This window comes from Vulpes lagopus, chromosome 7 (assembly GCF_018345385.1).
Source record: "Vulpes lagopus strain Blue_001 chromosome 7, ASM1834538v1, whole genome shotgun sequence".
In the NCBI taxonomy this organism is placed as follows: Eukaryota; Metazoa; Chordata; class Mammalia; order Carnivora; family Canidae; genus Vulpes; species Vulpes lagopus.
The window spans coordinates 104,977,555-105,001,240 of NC_054830.1; the positions used below are offsets into that span (position 1 = coordinate 104,977,555).

The following is a 23,686-nucleotide window of genomic DNA, read 5'->3' on the forward strand; positions in this document are numbered from 1 at the left end:
CAGGGTTTTTAATAACCTCCTTAGGTGACTCTGATGTGCATCATTGGGTTGGAGAGTATGTTGCCCGGAAGAAACAGCAAAAGAGGAAGGTTTAGTTAGAGGACTAATATCTCCTAGTGGACTGAGCTTTAAAAGTGCCCTTTGAAGACTAAGTCACTACCATCATTTGCCCATCAGACAGTTTACAGTTCACCATAAGGAGAATCAAATGCCTGATAGTTGCCACATCCCACACCCCCTTTCTTGAGCTCATGATTGATGTTACTGTTAGCTCTATAACGACTCATATTATTAATAATCTCTGATAATGCTTTCCTACTGAACTTGGTGCAGCTTCACAACCCCCCTCAGAACTCTGGGAGGCCAAATAGCAGAGACCCTCTTTGGTTAAAAACTGATTTCCTAAGGACGCACTCAGAACACCAGGAAGAAGAAAAAGAAGGGTGAAGGATGAAGAGAACCATCTTTGGCGACATAGAATGCAGTGAGGTGGAGGACCTCACCTTCCCCAATTTCCTTAACTCTCTAAAGTGTATTTTGATTCTTACAGTTTGTAAGACTTGGAGCAGCCATTCTTAACACTTGATGACACATGCAGGATTTTCTGATTCATTACTTGAGAACTTGCATTTCTATCAGGTTCCCAGGTGATGCCAATGCTTTGTTTGGGAACTTGGAATTTGAGAACGGCTACTTTAAGATACTATTCAGCTATCAGAATGGTTAGAACAGGTGGATCTATTCAGATGTTTTTTAACCAGAATTAGAAGGTTAAATATAGAATTTAGTTTATGTCAAATTAGATGCAGAATAGTAAGAACATTCCAGAATGATATGTTGAGAGGTTTTTATTATAAGCTCATTGGAATGGAGATCCAGGTAGTGTTTGGGTACTCAAGGTAAGCAACAGAATCATATTGATGAAAATCCCACTGCTTCTTAGGTATGTGTATTGGAAAACTGTCATTCACCCTGTTTATTCCATTCGTAAGATAAGAATCAGTACCATTTTTTGTTTTCTAAGCTTCTTTTTCTGGGAGTGACTTATCATGTTGCCATGGACTAAAGTGGGTCATTTTGACCCAGTAGCTGTTTTGCATCTTACTAGGATCAGTTTTGTTTTTTTTTTTATAGGATCAGATTTACCATGTCAGTTTCTTAGCTAATGTTTCACTCGGATTACTTGGTCACTTCCCTAGCACTTGATGGTGGTATTTTTAAAATAGTGTCGGGAGGACTGAGTTGCTCAGTGCCTTTGGCTCAAGGTGTGATCCTGAAGACCCTGCATCAAGTCCCACATCGGACTCCCTGCAGGGAGCCTGCTTCTCCCTCTGCCTGTGTCTATGCCTCTCTCTCTCTCTCTCTCTCTCTCTCCTCTCGCTCTGTGTGTGTGTGTGTGTGTCTCTCGTGAGTAAATAAATAAAATCTTAAAGTAAAAATAAAAATTTGTTCCAAAGATCTAAAAATTTAACCCTTCTAGATAGAACTAGATAGATAAGTACTTGTAGTACTTATAAATTCTAACCTTTTTGACCAGGGTTCTTAGTAAAGGTAAAATGATAATGTTTGACGTTTATTGTGTCCTTAAACTCTTGTTTAGTCTTGCAAAGAGCTCAACTATCACCCTGACTCTGTCATGTCATCTTAAAATTCCCTCTTTCCCCATTCCCCTTTTTGATAAATTCACAGTGAGTACCTGCCTGAAATTGCTCTTAGGATGCTACACTGATACTAATAGAATCTCGGTAAAATTGTTCCAAAACCGTTGAATCGCATCAACTGTATCTTATTTTTGCCTTGTGGGACATTGCACTTGTTTTAGCTTCTTCTACTCTATAGAATGAGTCTGGGTTTTGGAGGAAGTAGTCTGCTAGATTTCACTTGTTATGTGTTAAGCAGTATAATATATAGCAGTTCTTTCATCAGCCTGAATAAATGCCATGACTGGAGGACCTTCTTTTTCTCAGACACTTCAAACTTATACTCACTTGGCGCTTCTGTGGGTCTAAGGCTCCCCACCCACTGGTATCCTTCTTTCTGTGGCCAGGTCTGCAGATCCAGGCCACCAACAACTTCAATTTAAATAGATGTCAGAAAACCACTATCCTTGGGGCTGTTCCACATGTGGGAATTTTCCACATGTAGACTCTCACTTTGGGTTATGGAGTCAAGCAGCTACTTTTCATATTTTTCCAACAACAGGTGGCACTTATAATGACCCTCTAAAAAAATTTATTCATTTGACAAGAGAGAGAAAGACAGAGTAGCAGGCAGAGGGAGAAGCAGCCTCCCCACTAAGCAGAGATCCCTATGTGGGGCTCTATCCCAGGACCCCAGGACCCTGGGATCATGACCAGAGCCGAAGGCAGATGCTTAACTGACTGAGACACCCAGGTGCCCCAATTCCCCTTATTTTAATAGAACCCCAGTAATAAGACTTCCGTGGCCTTTAGAACATACCTTTTTTTGTACTTAGGAGTTGCCACATCCAGCATTTGTGATCAAGTCTTTAGCATATTGCCTTTCTCTTAGATTACTGGCTCATAGTTCCAGTCTCTTTCATTCGTGGTCTGAACACTTTGACTGGCTTTCCAACAAACAAGATGAGCAAAAGTTGTGAGATAAATACAGGGCCATTTTTTGAGGACCCTTCTTATGGGGGAAAGGATTTCAGTGTTGCCTGCCTGGACTGAAGATGGGAGCTCAATTTTGAGCAAATTTGCTTTGTATTTATTGCTGAGCTACTCCATGCAGAGTACTGTTCTGTATATTCTGAGACCTAGATCTCAAGCTTACGCTCTGAGATAAGACAGGCACACAAAGTAAATGTGAGCTCTACAGTCATTTTCAAGGTACATACACGTATAAGATTGTATTAACAGAATAGTGAGCAGAATACCACGACAGCATATGGGTACAATTTATTATCCCTATTTTAGAGATGAGAGCACAGAGGTACAGAGAGGCTAAGTAACTAGTAGTGTGGGTGGTTTGCTGAAGCGTGTTCATTTTTCTGCTCCCAGAATAAAAACGTGACCTACCACTGTTTTTCTTTTCTTTTCTTTTTTTTTTTTTTAAGATTTTTATTTATTTACTCATAAGAGAGAGAGAGGCAGAAACACAGGCAGAGGGAGAAGCAGGCTCCATGTAGGGAGCCTGATGTGGAACTCGATCCTCAGACTTCAGGATCACTCCCCAGGCTGAAGGCAGCGCTAAACCATTGAGCCACCCAGGCTGCCCAGTTGCTTACATTTTTAATGCTCAGCTATTCACTGAAACTTCTTTGTTAGAATTTTTTTTTTTCCTGCCAAAGGCAGGCATTAAACCACTGAACCACATAGGGATCCTCCCTGCCACTGTTTATCTAAAGCCAGGAAAATGGAAGACTGGTGTCTGCCTCTCTCCTGGAAGAGAGCAGAGGCAGAGCTTGCTTGGTGTAAGCAAGGAGGAACTGGGTGCCCCGGGTCTTACAGGGACAGACCTGTAGCTGTTATGTGTAGCTAAACCTCTTCATTCTGTCAGTCAGACAAGGGTTCTGTGAAGGAAAACCACGGTTTGGAATCCTTGGGAAAGCATGGGAAGTATGAGCCTCCTTGAAAGGTCAACTTGTGCTGACGTCTGAACCTGCCACTGGTGACCATGGCGGTCTGTCATCCTCAGACTTCAGTTTTTTTCATGTGCAAAATGGGGCAATGGTATCTGCCTCATGGGGATATTGTGAGGATTAAATAAGATGATGAATATGCTTGGTGGCAGCCACCACAACAAGGCCTACAGTTTCCCTGTGTTTCCTCTGTGCAGAGTGCCTGGTAAATAGGAAGTGCTTAATTAACAGAGCAGTTTATACTTATTACTATTACTTAGCTCATCGGCCCTATTTTATTGCTCTGCAGATCACCACTTTCCTTCTCTTTCTCCAACCACACTCTAAGCTCTTCACCTCCAGATGTTTTCCTGTTCTCTGCCCTCTCCTAAGCCCTCAATTCTGCTGTCTCCTGATACCAGACCATCCGTGTCCCCATAATAATTTGCAAACATTTCAGATCCAGCTGGTTTTGTCCTAGCGTTCCCTCAAATTCCAGTGCTCAAAATTGTAGTTTTTGGTTTAGAAATGAAAGTTTATCTAGTTTCTTCGTAAGCCTTGTGCTTATAGAGTATGATTTGAGTATTGCAGGGTGATTAGAAAGGATGAAATGCCAAAATCATTAGGCCTTCTACAGAGTTAAAGAATGGTATAATTTTGCGAAATAGTGGAAATATGCGTTTTGAATAGGATTTAAAAAACTATTACTCACTTCCGTTTCCTTCCTGCAGAGATTACTGAGAACATTAAGTAACAGTTTATGATTGACTGACTCAGCATCACTCACTGGACTGTTTGTCATTAACTGTGCTCTAGAAGTGGTGCCTTCAAGGACTGCTTAGTTGGGTATGGCCAGCCTCTAGCAGCCACCTTCATGTTGTGCCTGAGAAGTCTCACCCAGGAGACTAATGGGAATGTTGCCACATTCAAAGTGCATAGTTCCTTTGGAGTGATCTGATCACTGACTAAAAACGTGGTGGTATTGAGAAATTGTGGTTTTTGGTGTAATGATTGGATTTATAAATTTTTTAAAGATTTTATTTATTTTAGACAGAAAGAGTGTGCACTTACATGTGGAGGGGTAGAGGGAGAGAGAAACCCAAGCAGACTCTTCTCTGGGGATCTTAAGCACCTCATCTTCATTCCCTGTTGTAATCTCTAACTTTGAGTGTTGTAGACTCTTCCTTTTGGACTTACTCTTTTTTCTTAAGATTTATTTTTTGAGAGAGAACACAGAGAGAGGGAGGGAACAAGAGTCTAAAGCAGACTCCACATTGAGCATGGATCCCAATGTGGGGCTTGATCTCACGACCCTGAGATCAGACCCAAGCCCAAACCAAGAGTTGGACACTCAATCAACTGTCCCACCCAGGAGCCCTTGTAGTTAAATTTTTAAAAATAATTTTTATATTTGAAAAATACACACTGAAGTTTGAATTGATAAAATGATATGGTATTTAATTTTGCCTCAAAATAACATAGTTTGGGGCACCTGGCTGACTTAGTCTGTAGAACATGCAACTCTTGATCTCAGGGTTGTAAGTTCAAGCCCAATGTTGGGCATGGAGCCTACTTAAATGATAATCTAGTTCCGATTGAGGGGTAGTGAGGGAAACGGTTAGGAAAAGACCTGAGAATTGTTCAAGCTGAGTGATAGGTACCTGGCAGTTCCTTATATTCTTCCATTTCTGTATACTTTTGCAATTTTCTACAATAGAAATGAATTCTTAGGTGCGTAGTCCTAAGCGAGGCTTGAAAGGCTCATCTCTGAGTAGCAGTGAGTGAACTTTAGTACACAAAGTGCCATTCTGTGGTTGTTTGAGTCCCTTTAGCTTGTGCAGATCCTAGGTGAGGTTTCCATGGTGTTGGGTAGTGTTTTTGTGTCTGTCACATGTTGAACGTGTGCCCAATGAATACTGAATGAGTAAATGAAAGCAAAGACGCTCAAAGCCCTGATGCTTCTCCTTCTTATCTTTGCAGTGGAGCCCAAGGGGAATATGCTGGGCTGGCCACTATCCGAGCTTACCTCGATGGGAAAGGAGAAGGACACAGGACAGTGAGTATGGACACATGGTGTGGTTGCTCACCACCAGGTGGCAGTGGGTCTAACTCTCAGCATCCCTTTGTTTTGTGGTACACTCCCTCTAAGCCTTCTTAAAGGCAGTTAGGGAACAGGTAATCAAGAAACCAATTTCTTTGAACTGGCCATTACAGTCCTTGCCCCCAAGATATTTCACTGGACCATCTTAAGGGAGACCATTTGGAGATTAAAGGTTTTTGTTCAAACCGAGTCTTTAAAAGTTGGCCAGTTTTTAGATTCTTCATAGTAAAATACAGGCAACTAGCCACAATTAATCTTCTGGTTGTAATAAAACCAGAAATGGACTGAGATTGGGTCACCACCTACTGTACCTCATTTACTTGGGCAGCATGAATGAGCCTGGCACATTTTTCTCTAACTCTCCTGGGAGCAAAGGAAAAGACAGGAATATTACCGTTTCAGGTCTCCTTTCCCTGGCTCAGCCCTGGCCTTAGGCCTGGGCAAAGGACAGAAACCCACCTTTAATTGTTCTGTACCTTACTGTGACTAGGCACAGTTCTCATTTCTGTATACTCAAAAAATATTTATCAAGGGGTACCTGGCTGGCTCAGGTGGTAGAGCATGTGACTCTTAATCTCAGTATCAGGAGTTCGAGCCCCATGTTGGGTATCAATATTACTTTTAAAAAGTATAGAGGAAGAGGGAGAGAGTAAGAGACAATCCCAAGCAAGGCTCCAGGGCCAGCATGGAGCCCAATGTGGGGCTGGATCCAACCACCCCAAGATCATGATCTGAGCTGAAATCAAGAATTGGACACTTAACTGACTGAGCCATCCAGGTGCCCCATAAATTTTAATAAAATATTTACTGAGTAATTAAATTCCCTTTTGAGGACTGTCCTCTCTAAGCAGCAAAAGAGGAAGTGGAGCAGAGTTCATGGTTCTGCTTCAATTTTTGCTTTAGGTATGAGAGTCTATCTCTAGGGTCCAAACTGCTCATCTGTGCCTGTATAGGGACCATCAGGTGCTAATAGGCTTAACTGGGTTCCATTAATCCCTAGACTCAGGGTTTCTAGCAGTTATCTGACATAGGCTTCAAAGTGTGGTAAAAGACAGTATGGTTCTGAAGTCTTCATTTTGGTGATGATTAACACTAAACTAGAACTTCCACTGAGCTGTGGACTGGAGTTCTTAGAGGGAGCAGTGGGTAGGGGTTGGGAGCAGGACAAAAGTGACAGGTCATCCCACGAGATTTAGAGAAAAATGTGCCAGGCTCATTCTGGCTGCCCCAGTAAGTGAGATACAGTAGGTGGTGGCCCAATCTCAGTACATTCCTGCTTTTTATTAAAACTAGAAGTGGGATCCCTGGGTGGCTCAGCGGTTTAGCGCCTGCCTTTGGCCCAGGGTGTGATCCTGGAGTCCCAGGATCGAGTCCCATCACAGGCTCTCCTTGAGGAGACTGTTTATCCCTCTGCCTATGTCTCTGCCCCTCTCTCTGTTTCTCTCATGAATAAATAAAATCTTTAAAAATAAAAAAAGCAACTAGAAGATTATTTATGGCTCGTTGCCTGTATTTTGCACCAAAGAATCTAAAAGCTGTTTGACTTCCCTTTCAAAAAAGGAGGAAAAAAAAAAAAACATTTTCTTCCCCTTCTCCTGTGTCTATCCTGATTCCACTCATGTATTTTTCCCAGGCCTTTATCCTAGTTGAGTAGAATTGATTTTTAAAGAATTTTGAAAAAGAGATCACTCACTAGTTGAATAATTATTCAGTACTGGTCACATACAATGTACTATGTGTGCCCTTCCAGAGTTAAATCAGGTCATAAATCAGACACACGTAGTCCCTGACACACCAACTTGGTTTTTTAGTGGTTTTGAATTCTTTAATTTTCTAAGGAAAGGTTAGTTTAGAACTAGAATTATTCTCTGGACTTCAGGCTCAGCACTGTCATAGTATCAGAAGGGAAACATTGAAAGTCCTCTTATCCAGGGAAAGGATGGCAGGTGACATTAAAAGTCCCCTTTATGTTTTTCTTCTTTGGCTTCCTCGTACTGAGGTAGCTCTTGGAATTCTTCCTTGTTCTACTCTTACCCACAAGTTACCTGGGGATCCTGGGAAGGGATCCGTTCATCCTGTGTGAACATCTCCACATTGCCTCCTTTGCCTCATGCCCTACCTGCCCAGAGGCCTTAGAGAGAGGTGGTACTTCTGCAAGGCCAGCAATGAGCTAATAACAAAGTGCCAGTTAACATCCAGGTTCTGTCCACTCTGATGCTTCCCACCCCTCATTGTTTCTTAGTTCTCCAGCAGGACTGACCAAAGCAGCTTGGTCTGTGAATGTCCAGGAGTTGGGGACCAAAGCAGAAAGGTCAAGGAGAAAAGATTTTGAAAGAACTTTTGACTGGACCTGGGCAGAGTTCTTCTGACTCATGGATCTTTTCTTTCTTTTTTTTTTTTTTAAAGAATTTTTTTTTTTTAATTTTTATTTATGATAGTCACACACAGAGAGAGAGAGAGAGGCAGAGACACAGGCAGAGGGAGAAACAGGCTCCATGCACCGGGAGCCCGACGTGGGATTCGATCCCGGGTCTCCAGGATCGCACCCTGGGCCAAAGGCAGGCGCCAAACCACTGCGCCATCCAGGGATCCCCTCATGGATCTTTTCTTGTTCCATTTCCTTCTCTAGGTTTTCTAGCCTTCTCTTCTCTCTGTCCCCCAGTGTGTGATGTTTCTTCACTGACCATTGTCCACACTGCCATCACCAGTGTCCATGTTCTGTTCTGAAGGACAGAGGGAAGCTAGGACGCAGCAGTTGGGGGAGGGCTGAGGGAGAGAGAGGCAGAGAAGGCCACCCAGGCTGTGAGCTTGTAGAAATACAGAACTCTTAAGTTTTGAAATGTTGGGATCCTTTCTAGATGAAAGATTTTAATTAAAGCCAACGTTTTCAGTTGGAGAAGAAAATGAGTTATTGCTCAAATAATCAGGGAGGATTTTTCCACATCAGAGAAGTCGAAGGCAGCTGCTCCTGCACAATAGACTCTAATGGGATCCAGTAAAATATACCGTTTTTTGAAAAGGAGTGTAGGGAAATCATGTACAATAGAACCTTCCAGATTCCTTATGCTTCTCTTATATCAAGCTGCTTTGGTCAGTTATTTTCACATTTGTCTTAGGTTAAATTTCAGACGTTCCTAAAATGCAATAGCTACTGATTGATTTACTACATTAATTTGGGAGAATACAAATTTATTTATTTATTTTTATTTTTTACAAATTTAACAAATACTTACCAGGCACTGTCTTCAACCCTACATAATTAATAATTCAATTTGCTAGTCAAATAGTAACTCAGATTGCTGATCAGAGATGAAAATAACCTCTAGAAAACACCAAAACCCACTCCTGCCTGCTGAATGTGTATGGGAATATTTTTCTCTTCCCAACTGCCTGAGACAAAGTAGTAGCCTTTGGTTGTTAGATTTTATTAGTAGTAAAAAATTTATTTCCCTTGCAAAGGAGCACTCCTTAATACTTTACTCATCCAGCAAGTGTTGGAGGATGAGCTGTTGGTTGAGTCTACACTGGGTACATTGGGGACTTGGAAAAATAGAGCATCTACCTAAATGGGCATTAATGCATAAAAGAGGATTGTTTTGTATAAACTAAAGAATCAAATCTGAGTCCTATTATTTCCCTGACCTTTGTGACCCCACAATTTGAAAGTGAGGAAAGATTAACATTAAAAAATTTCCCCCCAAATTATTAGTTTCTTACTTCCACATAGAAAACCAGAAGTGTATAATAGCAACATATAAATGAGTCATGATCAAAACCTTATATTTTTTCTTTCTGCTGCCTTATATTAGGATATGTATTAGTTTCCTGTGGTTGCTGTAACAAATTCTCACAAACTTCGTGACTTGAAAAACAAAAATTGTTTTCTCCATTTCAGAGTCCAGGAGTCTGAAATTAGTTTCCCTTGGCTAAAATCAAGGTGTTGGCAAGGCTGGCTCCTTCTGGAGGATCCAGGAGAGGATCTGATTCTTTGCCTCTCTGGAGGCTTCCTGTATTCGTTGGCTTTGGGTCCCTTCCTGCCATGATTCTATCCTCTTCTTCATTCATGAAATTTCTACTTACTTTGTAGTCAAACCTCCTTCTGCCTCCTTCTGCTAAGAATACTGGGGGATATATTTAGAACCCAACTGATAATCCAGATTTCAAGATCCTTAATTTCTCATTTCAAGAGCCTGAATTTAATCACAGTTACAAAATCCTTTTTGCTATAACATAACATCCACAGACTCTGGGGATTAGGATGTGGACATTCGGGGGGCCCATTATTCAGTGTATCCCAGGATGGTTGACATTTTTTCTTGAATTTTTTTACTTCAGCAGAACTTCCCTGGTATAAATTCTTAACGTAGGCTTTGAATCAATATTTTATATTCATTAAAATTTTTAAATTTGAATATATTCATTTTTAATATTTGCCTTTTCCTTCTTGATCAGTGTTCTGCCCAGAAGGGATCCTTTTATCCAAAGGTCGTGTGGGAGAATAAAAATACTTTATGGGAAAGGACAAGTGACTTTGGATCTGAGAAATTAAAGAAATTCAATACAATAGGGAAGCATTTATTTTTTTTTATTTTTTAAAGATTATTTATTTATTTATAGGAGACACACAGAGATACAATAGGGAAGCATTTATTTTTTTTATTTATTTTAAAGATTATTTATTTATTTATAGAGACACAGAGAGAGAGAAAGAGAGAGAGGCACAGAGACACAGGCAGAGGGAGAAGCAGGCACCATGCAGAGAGCCTGATATGGGACTCCAGGATCACACCCTAGGCTGCAGGAGGCGCTAAACTGCTGCAGCCATTGGGGCTGCCCAATAGGGAAGCATTTAAAGTAGAAAGAAGATTTGAGGACAACACTGAATAACCAGCGTGAGATCAGTCACAGTTCCAAAGAGGCACAAGCTTTCTGTCAACAGAAGAGTGACAGCTTGCCTTTGTGTGCACACGTGTTTCCTTGAGTAGACAACTTTACTGTTTTGGAGGAAATAGCTGTTAGCGAAGGTTTCCCTTCACAAGCCCATTTCTATAATGCCCATCCATTTCTCTCCAAGAGGTTGCAGCACTACTGGCCCTGGGATTCAGAAGAAGGAGGATTATTTTCAGGGTGATCATTGCTTTTCTCCTTGTTGCTTTCTGTTGGTAGAAGCTCTGTGATGCATTTTCCTGTAGTGCAGCATCATCAGATCTACCAGAGCATGTGTGTTTGCTTGTGTTCATGTGATTTGTAGGAGGACATAAATGATTTAAATCTGGGAATTCTAAAATTGTACCCACCATCCACCTTCTGCAAAAATTCAGCTCATCTTTAAATGCTAGCTTAGGCTGTGGGTCTTGAAACATTTCCCTTTACCTCTTCTACTGAAGTGATACCCCCTTATTCTGAGTTCCTCTGGCACCTGTTTATACATTTGCCAGCATTGTCTGTTGAACACAGGGCAGGGGTTGACTGGTTTTCATGTTCACCTTATGATTCTTGTGGCAACTAACAATTCATTGCACAGAGTAAGCATCCAGTAAACGTAATTGATGTATCAGCACTGAAAGGCCTTGGACTTAAGTCTACTGTCATCATCTCTCCTGGACCTTGGCAATGCCAAGCCAGAGCACTGAAGCTGTGATGTGGGCACTTGGGTCCTAGTGTTTAATTTCTAACTTTGTGTTCTTTTTTTTTTTTTTTTTTAAGATTTTCTTTTCATTTATTCATGAGAGACACACAGAGAGAGGCAGAGACAAAGGCTGAGGGAGAAGCAGCCTCCCTTTGGGGAGCCTAATGTGGGACTTGATCCCAGGACCCCGGGATCAGGACCTGAGCCAAAGGCAGAGATGCTCAGCCACTAAGCCACCTAAGTACCTCATAACCTCATGTTCTTATAAGATGCTTTCTACATATTATAGCTGAGGCAGGGTCAGAATAAGCTTGGGTCTGGTTTTTGGTGTGCTTGAGATGAGGGAGGAGAGTACTAATTAATACACAAGTCTTTAAATAGTAATATTTGTGGTTTCAAATGCAGAGTCCTCTTTTGGACGTTGTTTTACAATACAGTAATAATGAAATTGTTATAGATTTTAAGGTTTAATAATCAGTTTTTTTTTTTTTTTAATTTTTATTTATTTATGATAGTCACAGAGAGAGAGAGAGAGAGAGGCAGAGACACAGGCAGAGGGAGAAGCAGGCTCCATGCACCGGGAGCCCGACGTGGGATTCGATCCTGGGTCTCCAGGATCGCGCCCTGGGCCAAAGGCAGGCGCCAAACCGCGGCGCCACTCAGGGATCCCTTAATAATCAGTTTAAATAGAGCACGTGGTGCCTATTTAATGTGTGCTCCAAGCATGTTGTAGGACTTTTCTGCCATGGATAACATGGTGATAGTTTTTTCTCCTTCCTTTCATTCCATTCCTAAGGTTTGCCTCATTCCAAAATCAGCACATGGGACCAATCCTGCAAGTGCCCACATGGCAGGCATGAAGATTCAGCCTGTGGAGGTGGATAAATACGGGAATATCGACACAGCTCACCTTAAGGCCATGGTACCCATCTTCCACTAAACAGATGGGCGAGGTCTGGGTTGGGAAAAGATGGTGGGGAGAAGGGACTGGATAGTTTAGATCAATATTGTCTTGCTTTGCATTCTAATGAAAAGACTGCACTTTCCCCTCTAAATGGGTCTGGGGAAAATAGCATAAATCAGAAAACCATCTCTATTAGAAAAATAAAAAGCAACAGTCACATTTTTGGTCCATAATAAAACTGAACATAGTCTACTTCCTTCACCAGCAGGCAGAAGGTCTTTTAAACTGCAATCCCATCCTCTTAATGCATATGTAAGAAACTAAATGAATTATTCATGGGTAGTAAGGATACCCGTTGCAGCGCCTGCCTGCCTCCTCCTTCCTGCCCAGCCGTTCCGTTCCCTTCTTCCCCCCATTAATAATCAAACTGGCAGTCACAGTTATTATCTATCTTTGTATTGGGAATTAAAACATAAATGTAGATTTTGCAAATGGATGTGACTGTCCCAGCCATCACCTGCCAAATTTCGGACCACATGCCACCCTCCTTCCTGCAACACCAACCCCCATTCCCAACCTCACAACCTCCAGGAGGAGGTTGCCTAGCAACCGTATCTGCCTTCCACTGGTGGACTAGAGGCTGCATCTTAAGAGGGAAGGAAATCAGTTGAATAGCAATGTGATTTTTGTTGGGATTACTAGGCATGGAGTCCAAGAACTTCATGTAACTACCTTCAAAGGAAGGTGAAAACCCACAGCACTGCTCATCTCTCTCATCCATCCCCACCCTTCCAGAGCCCCATGAAGGTTTTACTAATAGATATTCTGGGACAGTAGTTGTAATTGCTAAGTTTCCCCAATATAGGATATGACCTTTAAAAAATGTTTTTTTTCGCTTCCACATGAGTATGCTCTGACTCACTGGCCAGAAAAACAGGAACGTGCCTCTTATGTTTGCTTTCTGTGGAAAGGAAACGTAAGGAAGATTTCTTTTTACCAGAGCAGAACACTCCTTTATGGGAATTCTAATTTCAACAGAATGAGAGGGAAATGGAATAGGGGTGGGTATGGCAAGATGAGCAGAGAGAGATTAACTGTGAGAACAGACATATCTGGAACCAAAAAGATCTAAAATAATTATTGAAAAAATAAATAAATAAAATAATTATTGATTTGACTAAAACCAAAGGAAAACCTTGGGGAGTTGAGTCTAAAATACTCCAAAATCTTCCTAATAGTCTTTTAGGTCTTGATCATGGAGACTTAGCCTGAATGGGATTTTGTTATTTCTGGAATGACTTAAAGTAATGGCGGTTAATCTTTATTGTCATCAGATCTTGAGATAATTCCAGAAATGAAAAGACCAAGACTTCATCTTTCCCAATCCTTTAAAGAAAAACAAATTGCCAATAAAGATACATTTCCTCCTTTGTCTCCCTCTGCTCTTTTCTTATCTTACAGGTGGATAAACACAAGGAGAACCTGGCAGCAATCATGATTACATATCCATCCACCAATGGAGTGTTTGAAGAGAACATTGGTGATGTGTGTGACCTGATCCACCAAAATGGAGGACAAGTCTATCTAGATGGGGCAAATATGAATGCACAGGTGGGCAATGCAAGAGGGACTTCCTGAAACAATGGTTAAGTCAAAAAAAGATTTTTTCCTCTGACTTCTAGACAGTGTCTGAAACATGATACTGAATTCAAACTGGTGGTTGGCTTTTTTTATTGCCAATTTCAAGCAAAGTACTGCAATTTCACTGAGATTAGATTTGACGGAAGTGATGGAGCGGTTGGGGGAGTAAGTAAAGAGATTGACAGGAAACAGAGAATGAGAACTGAATGTCCTCAGTTTGTCAGAGATTATGATCTTTCTCAAGGTGCTACCGGTAAGAAAGTTACCCGACTGACTCCCTTCCTAAGGGATCTCAGACCCAAGTTCTGGTCACTGGATTTTGGTCCCCCACAGCATGGCATGACAATGGATAAGCCATTAATCTGGCTTCAACTTGCTAAGTGTATAGTAGCTGAATAGTTCAGTCCTTGAAGGGCGAATCCTGATTATGTGTGCGTGTATATGTGTGTGTGTGTGTGTGTGTGTGTGTGTGTGTAAGAGACAGAGACAGAGAAGAGAGAGGAGAGAGGGAGAAGGTTCTGTGTAATGTACACCACTGAGCGAATGCCATAGGGGCTATTGGAGTAGAAGAGGTCATCATCTTTCAGAGCTTTCCTGACTTCTTGGTCATTGTTGTTGTGGTTATGATTGTGGGTTGTTTTTGTTTTTTTGTTTGTTTGGTTTTACTTTACCATTTCAAATTCTTTCTTCTTTATTTCTGTCTGATTCCCTTTTTTTTAAGTGTGGTTCAGAGATTGTTTATTGCTTCAATAGCATTAATGCACTCTTCATCTTTGACCATGTTGAAAATTAGCCCTAATGCCAAAGTGGCAGGAATGCCTGTTGAATGTTGTGGCTGGTATTAAGTTGGCCTCAGGAAAACTATCAGCCTTCCTTCCTTTTCCTTGGCTCAGCATCCTCTCAGCTACCCAAAGTGGATGATACTCAAAGCTAACCATGCAACGGGTGGTACCATTGCTGGGGTAAAAGTAATCTGTTTTTGCAGCAAGGAGGTACCTCCCTTTCTTTCGCTCAGTGTGCTTCCTCTCCTCCCTCTTGTGGTGGAAAATTAGGAATTGACGATATATTCAAATCTGTATTTTAAAAACTAAATTAGGCTAAATGGTCAGTTGCTGTTTCCATAGAAACCATAAACCGGGCTGCCTATGGGATGCAAGGTTTTGACTGCAGAACTTGGCCAGAATTGAGAACATTTCTGTGAAGAACTCTGAATGCCTTTTCTCTGAGGGAAGAGACCGCAGCAAACAGCATGGCCGCCTTTCTAGACTTTCAAGCTCTTGACTTTTGATTTTGGCTCTTTCCCTTTGTGGTAGGTGGGAATCTGTCGACCTGGAGATTTTGGGTCTGATGTCTCACACCTAAATCTTCACAAGACCTTCTGCATTCCCCACGGAGGAGGCGGCCCTGGCATGGGGCCCATCGGCGTGTGAGTTCTGGGCTGCTTGTTTCAGGAAGGTTTTAGAGACTGAGGATGAAAGAATGACCCCAAAATTGCTGTTCCTCTCGTCAAGGTCTTCAAGTGTCACGGACACCTTCAATCTATTTTGCCAGTGGGGGCTGGGAGAGAAGCAGTGAGGGTGATTCAGGGAATGTCCAAAGAAGAGCATAAGTGGATTTTACTAACCACAGTGCTTGACTGGCCACACGAAGCTCCTAGTCGTGCATGACTAGCGCAGTTTTGTTAACAGAACAATGAATAGGGTTTTTTTCGGGAGCATTATGGATCTGAACTGGATTATTAGCACCGACAGGGACCTCTTAGACTTGAACTTAGATTGCCAAGCAGCCCTTTTTCTTTTTCTTTTCTTTTCTTTTTTTTTCTTTTTCTTTTCTTTTTCTTTTTCTTTTTCTTTTCTTTTCTTTTCTTTTCTTTTCTTTTCTTTTCTGTTCTTTTCTTTTCTTTCATTTCTCCTTTCTTTCTTTCTTTCTAAAAAAGAAATCAGCTGATGGTTACATTGAAAGTGAATTATCTATGACCAACAAAACGAATTCATAGGAGAAAAGTGCTTGCCAAGGACTGGGGAACAGGGACGTGGTTAGGGTGAAGTTGGTAAAAGGTACAAACTTGAAGCTATAAGATGTCTAACATGGTGATTCTAGTTGATAATGCTGTATTGTATACTTGAAATTGCTAAGAGAATAGAATTTTAACTGCTCTCAAGGAAGGAAGGAAGGAAGGAAGGAAGGAATTGGATGTAAAATGTTGAACATTTTGCAGCCTAGATTCTTATTACATCTGAGATAAGTGAGGAGGAAACAAACCTCATTACTAGAAATAATTGGATGAGGTCAGAATAACACTAAAGGAATATTTTGTAGTTGCTGATAAATTTTTACACTGTGAAGTTGAATCATCTTCTGAAAACGATGCTGAACAGCCATTTCTTAAGTTTCTTCAGTTTTCCAAAAATGAACCAAAGGGGTCCAGTCTTCAGGATCCTGGGAGGCTGGCCTTCTTGCTTTTTTTTTTCGCTTTTCTTTTTGATTATTATTCGTAGCAAGTAGGGGCGCCTCATTACCTCAGCTGTGGGGGAGGTGGGTGAGTGATGTTCACATGCTGGCCTTTGATATATATAGGCCCATGGGCCTCCTTCTTACCAGCATTGTCTATCCCTTAGTTGTCTTGGGAAGGAATGTGGGGGTGTGGGGCTGGGAGGTCTCCATATCTTGGTGAGTCCATCCATTGCAAGGTATTTCATGGCTGCCTATCTCTGCCAAATCCTCTACCATAGTTCTAGGGTGAGCCACTGGGACACTGATGGCTGGTGAAGAGGAGGGAAAGAATACTTCCTGAACATATATTTCTTAGCAGGTGTCAATCCTTTGAGTTCCTCTACTAGGAACAGAGCTTTCTGGGAGGACTCAGCCCTTGCCTGTTTGGTTGGTCTGGATCTTTTTTATATCTTCTGAATTTGCGTTTAAAAATAACAGGAAGAAGCATCTTGCCCCTTTCCTGCCCAATCATCCCATCGTTTCGGTAAAGCCAAGTGAGGATGCCCAGCCTGTGGGTACTGTCAGTGCAGCCCCATGGGGCTCCAGTTCCATCTTGCCCATTTCATGGGCCTACATTAAGGTGAGGCCTGTGACTATGTTAGGTGGGCAAGGGATGTGATATGTGGGTGGGAAACTAAGACTGCATACTCCTCCTTAAAAATGAAGAAATCCAGGGGTGCCTAGGTGGCTCAGTCAGTTAAGCATCTGACTCTTGATCTCAGGGTCTGAGATTGATCCCCACATCAGACTCTCTGCTCAACTCAGAGTCTGCTACAAATTCTCTCTCTAGCTGACCCTGCCTCTTTCCCCTTACTCTCTCAAATAAAAAGCAAATAAAAAATCTCTAAAAAAAAAAAAAAAAAAAGAAGAAATCCATGGATGAGATGTGGTTCAGTGAAGATTGTTGACTTAGGTAGAAGAAATCTTAAAGAGATCAGTTAACTTTATTTCATCTCTTCTTCATGATGCTATTTCCTTTGCGTTCTCATAGTGGGTTTAACATCACAGAAACTGAGATGCCAGATATATTTTTCCATGAGTCATATGGATGTTCTGGGTATGTCATTTAGTTTCCTGTAGGATTTGGATAGCTTCTTGTAGGTGAAAAACACATACTAATTATTACACTTGGTTGAGATTCTGGGATAAATTTTAGGAACTAAATCTCACTTTGCTTTATATTTCGTAGGAATATACGGATAGGATATCTGGAGGCTAAGATTAAAAAGTAGCAGAAATTTTGCTTATGTGGTAGTTTCCCAAAGCTCTTTGCCCTTTAGAGCCTGTGGAACTGTAACTCTCCAGGGTAATTACACTTTGTTAAAGAACGGCTTTCGTTTCTTTGTGTTTCTCCAAAAAAACTCTAGGGCCAGAGTTTCTTCAATACAGCTCTTGTTCAAACTGGCCTGCCTACCTCCTGGGCTGACAAGACCATGCATTGGATAGGAACACTTGTTCAGCAGCTAATTAGGGCAGCTTTCCCAAACTGGCTTCCCTCCTTAAAAGAACGTGGCTTCTGCTGAAACAAGACTCCACAACTCAGCTATGCAAATCATGCTGGATGGTTCTCTGGGGCTGGCTGTTATTTTTCAACAGTGTGGCATTTATGATTCTTAATGAAAACTTTCTGGGAGGCTGGAACAACAATTCTGTACCTCAGAGACTAAAACCTAAAACAATACTTGAGTTGTTTTACAAATAGTAACAACAAAAACTATCATAATCAAGGTCTGCTTCTTTGCAATTAGAATCTTATTCCCAGGTTCCTTTCGGTCCTTAGATTGTATAAACTTGGATTATTTGTTATGGATGTATTTGGGTTAGAGATTATTTCCCACATACAGAAAATAAATGCCCCAAAGCTGGTTTGGCCATATGCCAGGAATACCAGACGGAACCTCAGTTAGGGAGCCTGGGTGGCTCAGTCAGTTAAGTATTTGCCTTCAGTTTAGGTCATGATCATAGAGTCCCAGGATCAAGCCCTGCATCTGGCTCCCTGTTCAGCAGGGGGTCTACTTCTCCCTCTGACCCTCCCCCACTTCTCATGTTCATTCTCTCTCTAATAAATGAAATCTAAAAAAAGAAATGAAATAGGTTTTAAACTACCCCTCTGACCTTGACCCCTCTCTTTATTTCAGGCTGTTATTACTGGTCACTTAGGCTCTAGAATTACCTTTTTTCCCTGCTGCAGTCCATCTCGGACACTCCCTAGAGGGCTGCTAGATTTCCCCTAAGAGCTCAAATTATCTTCTGGTTTCCTTTTTTGCCTTTACTGCTCAGTCTTAGGAGCCTACACAGAATCCTTAAGGGATTCTTCCCAAAGTGCACATGCCTAGGCCCCATCCCAGAGAGAATCACTCTCAGCATATGAGGGGTAGGGCTTGGGCCATCAAACTTTCCAAGTGACTCTGATGCATGAGTTAAGAGCCACTGGCTGGCTGAACCCATTCCAAGTTCTTCATAGCAGAAGTTCAAGGCTTGCACAAGGTCACACAGCCCACCAGCCTCTACAGTAATCCCTGGACTGCTCTTGTACAGCTGGGTTTTTGCCATTCATCTCACCCGGAGCACCTTCCCTTTTCTTTTTGCCTCTCAAATTCTACCCATTTTTAGATTTTTTTTTTAAGATTTTATTTCTTTGAGAGAGAGCGAGTATGAGCAGGGGGAACAGCAGGCAGAGGCAGAGGGAGAGGGAGAAGCAGACTCCCCGCTGAGCAGGGAGCCTGATGTGGGGCTCCATCCCAGGACCTTTGGATCATGACCTGAGCCAAAGGCAGACGCTCAACCAACTGAGCCACCGAGGTGCCCCCATTTTTAGATTTCCACTCAAGTTCTAACTCTTACTCTGGGAACCCTTCTTTGTCTAGCTTGGCAAGATATGTCCTCTCCTTACTTTGTACTTTGGTGTCCCTGTTTTATTTAGTGCTTTCTCACTTGTTTTATACTAGTTATTACTACATACCCAGCTTCCGTCATACGTGAACTATTCTGGGAGGAAAGTAGTAGGCAGTAAAAATAGGTGCAATCCTGATTTTAAGCTCCTTGTTGGTGATAATGTTTACTCTATATAAACACAGGGATTTAGAAACTACCATAAAAGCGCAAGCTTAAACCTGGCAGTCGTTAAACATATAAATAACCCTAACTATGGACAACCAGAAGACAAATTATACAAAATTGATTTAGTGGAGATTTTGGTCAAGATCCCTGGAGATTCCTGGCAATTATCAAGACATCTCAAATTTATAGTAAACAAACAAAATCTCCCCCCAAAACAGAATCTAAGATTCTTTTTCCTCTTTAGATAATAGTCAGCAGCCAATTTTGCCCTATTTTAAGCTTTGTTACTTTGTTCCTTGTTGTTACTTTGTTACTACTTCATTATTTTTATAAGAAATATAAAGTTAAGTTCAGAGGAGAAAACCAAAATTTATTTCAGGCTTAGAGAAGACTGGCAAACCTCCTTGTTGGGATTTTATACCCATCTATAATCCACAGTAATGGTGGGCTGATTCCCTTTATGGGTGGGATTACTTGGGGTCTGTCCACTGGGTTTACCTGTTCTATGGTTGATGGCTCTTTTTCTCTCTGTGGCAGATGATGGGAGGCAAGGGCCTTAAACAGGCCACAGAAATTGCTATATTAAATGCCAACTACATGGCCAAGCGATTAGAAAAACACTACAGAGTCCTTTTCCGCGGTGCAAGAGGCAAGTATCATCCTTAGTTTACCATCACCTTGGGTGTTTTGGGGCCAAGTTTGACCTAGTAGATGTGGTTTTCTGCAGTGGGTAGGAAACTTCTGTTTCTTAGCATATACTACAGAAAAGCATTGATTTTATTTTTAAAAGATATAACCTCCATTTAGTGAACAGTTTAGGAGTATCACTATTTCGAAGGCTGTGCGATACACACAGCCCAGGTCAGCAAGGAGCCATACCACTGGGAGACATATACATAAATATTGCAGGCTCATTACCTCACAAAGTGCTACGCAAATGCCTCCAGAACAGTGGAGTAATTCAGAAAGGGCAGAAAGACAGAATAATTGGGAGATCCTTCTGGGAGGAGCCATTCATGATGAGCATGGAAGACAGAGGGGCCGACCCCAGTAAACAGAGATATTGGAGCAAGCCAGGATTGTCGTGGTGGAGGCTTTGGGTGGTTGATGGATGGGATAGGAGGAGGGAGAGCACATGAAGAACTAAGCTGGAGAGGCAGCTTAGGGCCTTGAAGATCTTGGAAGGCTCTCAACTTTACCCTTGAACCAGATGACAGCCACAAAAGTTTTTCTTGAGCAGGGGAATGACAGGATTAAGAAAATGTTAGTCATTAAGGAAATGGCAGGGGATGAACATCCTGCTAGAAGTAGAATCAGTAGGACTCAGTTACTGATTATTTGAGTGTGGAGAGAAATTCTATGTCATTCCCTTATGCTTATAATAGAGGTATAATAGTAGGAATAATAGAAGGGGGAACACAGTCACCCTGTAAGTGATGGGAGTGGTTGGAGCCAGACAGACTTGCAGACATTTGGCTAGGGGCACAGAATCTAAGAGCAGACTCTTAGAAATGGTGAAACCTAAGGAAAGAGTTTGGAGAAGCTAGAGAGCACAACCCCTCCAGCAGATAGCTGTATTGAAAGGCATGAGCAGAAAAGGGGTACCTGGTGATGGAGGGCCCCATGCTTGAGGCAGCTTTACAGCCCCTGCAGCATTTGTCACAGTGCCCCTCCATAGTCAAGCCCCTGTGTGTCCTGTCAGTTGCTGTTCTACAGGCCTTTCCTCTTCCCGGAAGCATCCTTTTCCTGGCAGAGAGAATTACTCCCTCTTGTTGGCTCCCTCCTCTTCTGAGGATTTCTCCCAGTCCGTTTATTATCTGGCTCTGTCCATCAGACCTTGAACTCCTGCCAGTGGAGACTGTGCCTGCTTCTGTTCTCCAGCACCTCTACCTGTTGGTCAGGCTTTGTCCACCATAAATGTGTGGGGTGTTACACAAAAGGGGGAGACAGACTGGTCTTATGATAGTCCTAAAAACAACTTTGGTTTTAACAATTAAGAACACTTTGGTCACCTTTGAAAGAATCAGGGTAAAAATGGTAAGACAGATGCAAAATGGGAATGAGCTGAGAAGTGGACTGAGGGTGGGGACATGACAGGAGAGGCCTTTATGGTTTGGCGGAGTTTGGTAGTGAAGGCAGGGGGCCAGGTAGGTGGGAGCTGCTCCAGGAGGATGCAGTTTTGTTTTGAAATAAGAACATGATTTTGAACTGCCAGAGAACAGGCATTGAAGAGGGCGAGTGAAGCTAAAATAGAGGGAATAATAGATGGGAGAACAGTCATCTTGGAGGTGATGGCAGGGGGTGTCTGTAAGAGCCGGGCAGACACGCAGCAGGCTTGCTGTGGGCGCAGGACTGGGGCACAGGGGCAGATGGGGACGTGGGGATGGGGGCAGAGAGGCAGCAGGCCGTAAGCAGCATGGGCCGCAGGAAGACGGCTTCTCTTTGGCTCTTTGTTTCTCCAGCTCAGGCGGAGAACACCTCTACCTCTGTGATCTTTAATTTAAAGTCTGGTCTTGCCTTAAACACATGCATCCAAAGGCGTGGTTCTGGAGTTTGAAAATAGAAAAGCGCTCAATAACCAGAAGCTCTGGTTAGGAATGCCCCCCAGAGATTAGGGAAGAAAGTTAGGGCAATATGTCTCTAAGCAACACAATAAAATACTTCTGAAGTGGGTATTAAAGAATACACAAGAACAACTAATTCATTCATTCAAATATAACTCTTGCCCTGTGAAATGCGTCCTGCTTCTATATCGGCCTTCAGGATTAGTTTAAGTGCTTGTTTTGTCTGGTTATATAAGTAATGTCCATATGCTCAACATGGAAAATTTGGAAAATAAAAACCATGAGGAAGGAAATGTAAATGATTCAGGGTTGCATCCAGCAGACATAACCACTACTACTATTTCGCTATATTTCTTCTCATCTTCTATTTTTTAATTTTTAAAATTTTATTTATTTATGAGAGACACAGAGATAGAGAGAGAGGTAAAGACACAGGCAGAGGGAGAAGCAGGCTCCATGCAGGGAGCTTGATGCGGGCCTCTGTCCTGGGACCCCAGGATCACACCCTGGACCAAAGGCGGCACCAAGCCGCTGAGCCACCGGGGCTCCCCTTATCTTACTTTTAGACCATTGAGATCATATTACAAACGCAGTTTGTATCCTGTTTTTTAACTTTATCTTATATTGTGATTATAAGCCCATATCATTAAATGTCTTTTGAAAGTAGCTACATTGATTGCATTGTATGGATATACTAGGATTTAGGTAATTCTATAATGTTTCCCCCCTAGTTGTTTGCTTTGCATTTGTAACACTGTTGCAACAAATAGCTCCTATTTAGATGTTTAAAAAACATTTCTGATTATTTCCTGAGGTTAAAGCTGTAGAACAGAAATTATCTCAGAGTGTGAATACATTTAAGTTCTTGGTCTGTGAGGCCTGTTTGTCCCCACAGAGACTCACCAATGTATTTCACGCTAATAGAATATGAAGTGACCATCACACCAGGGCCTAGTGAACACCAAATGCAAGTCTAAAAAATAATACCAACCCAAAACAAATGTCTTTTCCCTTCTGGTGGCTGAAAAATGATCTTTTTGCTTTAATTGACAAGGTTTATGTTTCTTTTCCTTTTTTTTTTTTTACAGTATTTGAAATTTACTTCATTTGAAAACTTTGAGACAATTCATATACCATACAAATCACCCTCTTTAAATGTACGATTCACTGATTTTTAGTGTGTTCACAAAGTTGTGCAATGCAAAATTTAGTTTTTTAAAGCAAAAATGCGTGTGATCTGGACCACAGGGGTTTGGTGGCAGTCCAGCAGAAAGGAAAGTGAACAGCAAGGCTTTCTCAGGTGCCTGCCGTGTACTTAGCATTTGAGTGACTGCTTTAAGCAGAGACTCTCTCAGTCCTAGGGGATTTGCAGCACAAAATGATAGATGCAATTTCCATTTGTTTTGACATTTTATCCCAGGATCAAATAATGAATTGTATTTCTAATCTCATGCAGAGATATATTGGTATTACAGACTTTATTATCCCATCCCAAAGTTCATGAAATAAAAAACTGTCTCATGTTTGGTTTGGTAAACATATTCATTATATAATTTGAAGCTGAGTGTTCTAGGGCCTAATGAAGTATTAGCACTATACCTCCTTATGGCCCCAAATAGAAATGTTCTTAATAAACACATTGTATTCTGAAATGTCTAATGACAATATTAAAAGATGATTATTCATCTTAATCATATTTACTAGCTCTATA

At 41.7% G+C, this 23,686-nt stretch overlaps 1 protein-coding gene across 1 annotated transcript in view; it reads left to right on the top strand.

The window, feature by feature from the left end:
- Positions 1-23,686, top strand: part of GLDC (glycine decarboxylase) — a 94,916-nt gene that overhangs the window by 59,861 nt on the left and 11,369 nt on the right. Inside the window, exons 16-21 of the mRNA XM_041762122.1 lie at positions 5,564-5,639; positions 12,110-12,235; positions 13,679-13,828; positions 15,172-15,284; positions 16,790-16,931; positions 19,949-20,060. Coding sequence (XP_041618056.1) covers positions 5,564-5,639; positions 12,110-12,235; positions 13,679-13,828; positions 15,172-15,284; positions 16,790-16,931; positions 19,949-20,060 — 719 coding nt within the window. The remainder of the gene's footprint in view (positions 1-5,563; positions 5,640-12,109; positions 12,236-13,678; positions 13,829-15,171; positions 15,285-16,789; positions 16,932-19,948; positions 20,061-23,686) is intronic.